This window comes from Quercus lobata, chromosome 2 (genome assembly GCF_001633185.2).
Source record: "Quercus lobata isolate SW786 chromosome 2, ValleyOak3.0 Primary Assembly, whole genome shotgun sequence".
Classification (NCBI taxonomy): domain Eukaryota; kingdom Viridiplantae; phylum Streptophyta; class Magnoliopsida; order Fagales; family Fagaceae; genus Quercus; species Quercus lobata.
Window position 1 is genome coordinate 60922598 of NC_044905.1, and position 6695 is coordinate 60929292.

The 6695-nt window shown below is 40.1% G+C and overlaps 1 protein-coding gene across 1 annotated transcript; it reads right to left on the minus strand.

Moving 5' to 3' along the window:
* Nucleotides 1-219: 219 nt before the first annotated feature.
* On the minus strand, nucleotides 220-2341 carry LOC115967844. Its single transcript, XM_031086998.1, has 2 exons — nucleotides 395-2341; nucleotides 220-297 (listed from the first exon to the last, which is right to left on the minus strand). The coding sequence occupies exons 1-2, from the start codon at nucleotides 2339-2341 to the stop codon at nucleotides 220-222; spliced, it is 2025 nt and encodes a 674-aa protein (XP_030942858.1).
* Between the last annotated feature and the right edge of the window lie 4354 nt (nucleotides 2342-6695).

Consider the following 6695-nt stretch of genomic DNA (forward strand, 5'->3'; position numbering starts at 1 on the left):
AGAAGGCGTCCATGAACGTCAGTAACTTGTGTCCGGCGGTGGAGTCCACGAGTTGGTCTATCCTTGATAGAGGGAAGCTGTCCTTTGGGCATGCTTTGTTCAAATCGGTGAAGTCTACACACATTCTCCATTTTTCGTTCGCTTTCTTTACCAGGACGACATTGGCGAGCCATTCAGGATAATATACTTCCCGGATGAATCCAGCCGTCAAAAGTTTGGTTACTTCCTCTGCCACTGCCTGATCTCGCTCTGGGGCGAAGGTTCTTCGTCGTTGCTGAACGGGCTTCCTGCTGGGGTCTACATTCAACCTATGCTGGATGACTTCTGGAGATATGCCCGGCATGTCCTCGTGACTCCATGCAAAGACATCTAGATTCTCTTTAAGGAACTTTACGAGTCTTGTTCTCATCTCGGGACTTAGCGTCGTCCCTATCTTGGTCGTCTTGTCCGCATTTCCTTCTACCAATTCCACTGTTTCCAAGGTCTCCATCCCGTCTTCCTCTTTTTCTTCAATCGTCCATGTGTAGTTCTCCTTTCCTGCCAGTACGGCCTGATAGCATTCCCTTGCCAAGACTTGATCACCTTTCACTTCACCCACGCCGTTGTCTGTCGGGAATTTCACCTTCAAGCAGTAGGTTGACGTCACCGCCTTCCACTTGTTGAAGGTGGGCCTCCCAATTATGACATTGTAGGATGAGGGGCAATCTACCACCAGGAAGTCTACTTGTTTGGTCAATTGCAATGGGTAGGTCCCTGCCGTCACCGTCAGTGTCACTATACCCCTGGGGTAGACCCTGTCTCCACTGAAGCTGACGAGTGGAGAGTCAAAAGGGCGAAGCCTTTTTGAATCTAATCTCAGTTGCTGGAAGGCTGGGAAGTAGATGATGTCCGCTGAGTTCCCGTTATCAACAAGGATCCTTTTGGTATTGAACCCTTCTATATTCAGCATTATGACCAGGGGATCGTTGTGGGGCTGCTTTACTCCCCTGGCGTCTCCTTCACTGAAGGACACGTCCTGGCATGTTCGTCGGTGCTTGGACGGAGGCATGGTGTGGACGCTGTTCACCTGTCTGTGGTATGCTTTTTTGAGTGATCTAAATGATCCTCCTGAGAATGGTCCTCTTGTGATCGTGTTCATCTCTCCGATCACCTTGCGTGGAGGCTGGGACGGATGGTCGTCATCCCGAGTGAAGGATTCACGCTGGGTCCTGTTGTCGTCTCTAAACTTGCTATATTCTCCTTTCTTTACATACTTCTGTAACTTCCCTTTTCGTATTAATTCCTCTATTTGCTCCTTCAGGTCTCTATGAAACCGGCAGTACTTTTTCTTGTCACGTATGTTGGGGGATGAGTGTAATGGCCTAGGCCATTTGAGATAGTGCTCGTCCTTGATCTGCGTGAAAATCTTGTCAACAGGCATAACCAAGGGAGTAAATTTTACCGTCCGAGGATTTTTATCGTCCTTCCTCCTATTCCCATCATTGTTCCGACGATCTGGTCTGTCTCTCTTTTGCCCCCTACGGTCGTCTTCCCTCTTGGCCTTGCCTCCTGGCCTTTCGATATCTTTTATGGCAGCTAGGGCATCTTCCGCATTCATGTATTTTTGTGCCTTTAGGAGCATCTCTGCCATCGTCTTAGGGGGGTTCTTTGCAAGAGAGGCCACGAGGTCTCTGGATCTCAACCCTGCTTTGAAGGTCGTCAGCTGTACCTTATCATCAGCTTCGTCTACTTCCAGAGTTTCCCGGGTGAATCGCTTGACATATGATCTCAGAGTCTCCTTCTCTCCTTGTCTTATGGTGAGTAAGTAATCTACTGGCCTCCTTGGGCGTTGTCCCCCTATGAAGTGGCGCAAGAAGGCACTACTCAGTTGATCGAAGTTGTCTATGGACGAGTTTGGCAACTTAGTAAACCATTCTCTTGCAACTCCTTTGAGAGTTGTCGGGAAGGAACGGCACAGTATCTCGTCAGGTGGTTGTTGAAGTCCCAGAGTCGTCTTGAAGGTATTAAGGTGATCCTGGGGGTCTTTTAGCCCGTCGAACGGCTCAAGCTGAGGTAAGCGAAATTTTGAAGGCACAGGGCATTCTAGTACCGCGGCGGTGAAGGGTGAATCCGTAGCTCTTACCATTTTGTCCACGCTTCGGTCCGTCTTTTCTTTAATGGTGCTCCTCAGCTCATCCATTTCCTTCCTCATTTCTCGAAGAAGGTCCGAGTTCTGCTCGTCTGGAGTAGTTGGTCTATGAGGGGTTCCTCTCCGTTGACTATCCCCTTCTTCCTCCAAGTTATCTTTGGACCGGTTCTCTTCCTGTTGGGCCTGTTGGACTTGCTGAAGCCGTAGCTTCATTTCCTAGTTCTGTTTGGTGAGTTCTTCAATGGTGGCTGCAAGGGCCTGGACTTGCTGGGCCAAGGCTGCTGAGTCTGGGTTGGATTCCATCTGAATGTAGAGGGTTGATAGGAACTACGCTCTCAGATATGAATCTGAAAATATCGTTCCCACAGACGGCGCCAAACTGATGAGGTGCAAACTCGTCAGTTACAGTAGGCAGATGGAACTCCCCGTTAGCACCTGGTTCTCTTCAAGAAAGGTGGTCACCGGTGTGGTGCCTGCCACAATGTCTCCGATGCCAAAGTTAGAACAATCAAGCTGTTCGCAGAACTAGAAAGTAAGAAGTATATTTTCAGAATCTTAGTATCGTACCTTATGCTGCAAATGTGAGAGTTTTATATCTGTGAGCCTGACTGCTAGCCGTTGGAGTGTAAATGCCCTTCTTTCATAACGCCTCAAGCCCAATTATGGGGCTTTTATTAGTCTCTAACGGTTTGCTTTGCTGGTTTCGTAACTGCCCAGGTTATTTGCTGGCACCATTGAATGACCTTCCTTTCCTCGTCGTTGATGGCTTGTTCGTCATCGGGGGTAACCTCGTCATTACATTGACCTCGTCAAGGTAACGTGTTCTCGTCAATCCCATCAGTAACCTTGTTTTTTTTTAATTGGCATCATTTTTTAATAAGGCCATATAGGTTAATTTACACATACTTTATTTTTTATCATTCCATTTTTCATCCCTCAAACTAAAAACAAATAAGAAAAATTAAAATCTTCTCTATTCTTCAACTTTTTAATTCTCTTCCCTTTATTTATCTTTTTACTTTTTCATGTTCTTAACAAAACATACCATAAAATAAAAATGATTTTGGGCTGTCCCATTCTATTGAGATACTCATCACCCTTGTGATCTACATCTCTCTCTCTCTCTCAATAATGAATGAAAAGATCTCACCTAATAATCAAGCTTTTTTTGTTTTTTTTTTTTTTTTTTGGCTTACCTTGTTAAACACAATGGGACCGGAGCATATTTAATTCTTGTAATATAAACAAGGCGAATAAGAGAACAATTCAATAATGTTTTTTCCATTTTTATATTTTTCAAATAAGCTATATAGAACCACTTTTTTAAAACATGGTACAATTTTTTATGATTTACATCTCTCTCTCTCTCTCTCTCTCTCTCTCTCTCAATAATGAATGAAAAGATCTCACCTAAAAATCTCTCTCTCTCTCTCTCTCTCTCAATAATGAATGAAAAGATCTCACTTAAAAATCTGGCTTTTTTTTTTTTTTTTTTTTTTTTTTTTTTGCTTATTTTATTAACAAAAGGTAAACACAATTGGGGAACGGAGCATATTTAATTCGTATGTAAGATAACATGTCTCCAATAAGAGAACAATGCAAAAATGTTTTTCCATGTTTATATTTTTTAAATAAACTATAAAGTATAAAACATGGTACAATTTTTTATGATTTACATCTCTCTCTCTCTCTCTCTCTCTCTCTCTCTATCTCTTGGTTAAAAGGCTTTATATTAAACAATAAAAGGAGCTACAACTAAAGCTACAAATTGACCACAAAGACCCAAGTAGAGGTTACCCGCCTATAACAGTACAAACCATTACTATCAAACCATTATTCTCTCTCTCTCTCTCTCAATAATGAATGAAAAGATCTCACTTAACACTCTGGCCTATTTGTTTTTTTGTTTTTTTGCTTATTTTATTAACAAAAGGTAAACACAATGGGGAACGGAGCATATTTAATTCTCATGTAAGATAACATGTCTCCAATTAGAGAACAATGCAGTAATGTTTTTCCATGCTTATATTTTTCAAATAAGCTATAAAGTATAAATAACCAATTTTTTGAAACATGGTAAAATTTTTCACTGAATTTTATATTTAACTAATAATTTTGTAAGAAAATTTGGATTAGCTTCAAATGAAGTGGTTTCAAATAGGTTTCCATTGAATGAGCATGAATTAGTTTTATATGGACTTAAAATAATTTTAAAGACGTTAGAAGTATTACATGATTTAATTAAAAATTATACAAAAATAAATCAAAAATATATTAATAATTAGTAAGCTACTTAAAGCTTCAATAGTGTTTTATGTAAATGAATTGCATACATATATTTTGTGCAAATATTACGTGTAAAATGTAAACTTCACTATATTAAAATATAAAATTATGATATATATTCAAAATAAATAAATAAAATATTAAATTTTATTTTAAATTACTAAAAAAATTTGGTAATAGAAATTTAATAATAAAAATTTAGTTTATGTAGAATTTTAAGTTTTTTGTAATTTAGGTAATAGAGCTATACCTAAAGCAAACTATCATAATAATGACAAAATTTCTCTCCAAACTAGTCAAACTTCTCCTATATCTTTTTATTAGATGTGAATTTTGAAAATCTAATCTTTGGATTTTGAAAATTTTTCAAAGGTGGAAGGAAAAATTATTGTCGCAGGCTGGGAGGGTGATGTTATTGAAAGCAGTGGTACAAGCCATACCACCTTTGCCATGAGTTGTTTTAAACTACTTGTGGGCCTTTGTCATAATATTAAAGCCATGACACAAAAATTTTGGTGGGGACAACGAGGGGATAAGAGAAAAATAGATTGAAAGAATTGGAAATCTCTATGTCAACCAAAATCTAAAGGGGTATGAGAAATTGACAAAGTTTAATGAGGCAATTTTGGCAAAGCAAATTTGGTGTTTGATCCATGATATGGACTCTCTTTTCTATAGAGTTTTTAAGGAAAAATACTTTCCTAATGGTACTATTTTTTAGGCCAATGAGAAGTCAATTCGGATTTAAAAAGATAATTGGTTGCTCGGGGAAGGCCGTGGCCGAGTTTTCTCACCACCCAATCTTTTGCATATTGATGCTACGATGTCCCAACTAAATGATGTTGATTCCAATTGGTGGAACACAACTGACCAGGTATTTTTTTTTCCAATTGAGGCCCAAAAAATCAAGACTATCCCTATTTGCTCTTTTCCATAGGAAGATCTTCTGTTTTGGCCTTACTCCAGCAATGGGAACTATTCAGTGAGGTCGGGGTTACCTGCCACTCTGCTAAGATAGCTACAGTACATTCAGCCTCAGTTTGTAATGATGCAACTTCGAAGAACTATTGGACTAACCTTTGGAAGATGAAAGTTTCAAACAAGGTCAAGACCTTCATATGGAGAGCTTGCACTAACTCCCTACCAATAATGAAAAAGCCGGTACAGAAGATAATTGTTTCCTCTCCATTATGTGCCTTGTGTCTCCAAGTTCCTGAGGGTACCCTCTAATGATACAAAAAATCAACAGTTGAGCTCCTCGTCGTAGCGGATGGATGATGCTGTGAATAGGGTCGTCTCTGTAGGTGAGAATCCTGCAAAATGAACTGAGGGGAAGAGTAACACACCAGTGTGGCGTTAGCCAAACCGCCTCCGATGCTTAAGTTAGTAAGGGAGAAAGATTCTAGAGAGAAAATGAGTTGAGAGTGATTTTGTAGAGTATTTTTGTGTACCTTTAACTTCTGTTACCTTCTCTTTTATAGTTGTGTGCCTCATTAATGGGCAATGATGTGCTGCATTTATGCTCAATGGCTAGTGCATTACAAAATCTTTGTCTAAGATTCACAGCTCATTCTGTGACCGTTGCTCCGTCCGTTACAATTGGTCATCAATGAGCATAATAAATGTGCAACGTCTTCTCTGAGTTAATGACGATCTCTGCTTAATGACGACCGTAAATTTCTGACTCATTAGCTGCCCCCTTGTTCAAATTGTCATCTGTTAGATGAGATAAGAACAAATTCGTCTGACACTTCATATTTCGTGTGCTGCGCATTTATGACGGTTTTGATGTTTGAGCAATTGAATGCCACATGTACGGCCAAGATGAGTTTGTCGTGCAAACATGTCTCGGTTTTCCTGCGCATGTTTTGGCCACTTGTTTTCCATTTTCCCCTCATCTTTCCTTTCCTTTGTATTTTTTCCTTATTCAATTTTTGTTCTAGGGTTTGTTTCTTCTCCGAGCTCCCTTTCTTTGTCCTGCATTTCCTGGTAAGTCCTCCGTGCTCTTGTTTCTTTTTTGGTTCTTCCATGGTAGATTATTCTGTTGTTAGGGTAGATTGTCCTTCGGTAGCTTTCTTTTTTGCTCATTTAGGTTGCTTACTCGAGTCTGTAGAGGGGGAGTGTCTTGAGAGAGTTAGTTTCTTTGTAGGAGAGAACTGTCCATACACTTCTGTTCTTTCTTTGTTATTCCCTTTGGTTTCCCGTTCTGCTGGGGCAGCTAGGTTATTAAAGATGTCTGAAGTGAGGTCTAGTGATCTAGAGATGGGGTTATCTTCGTCTG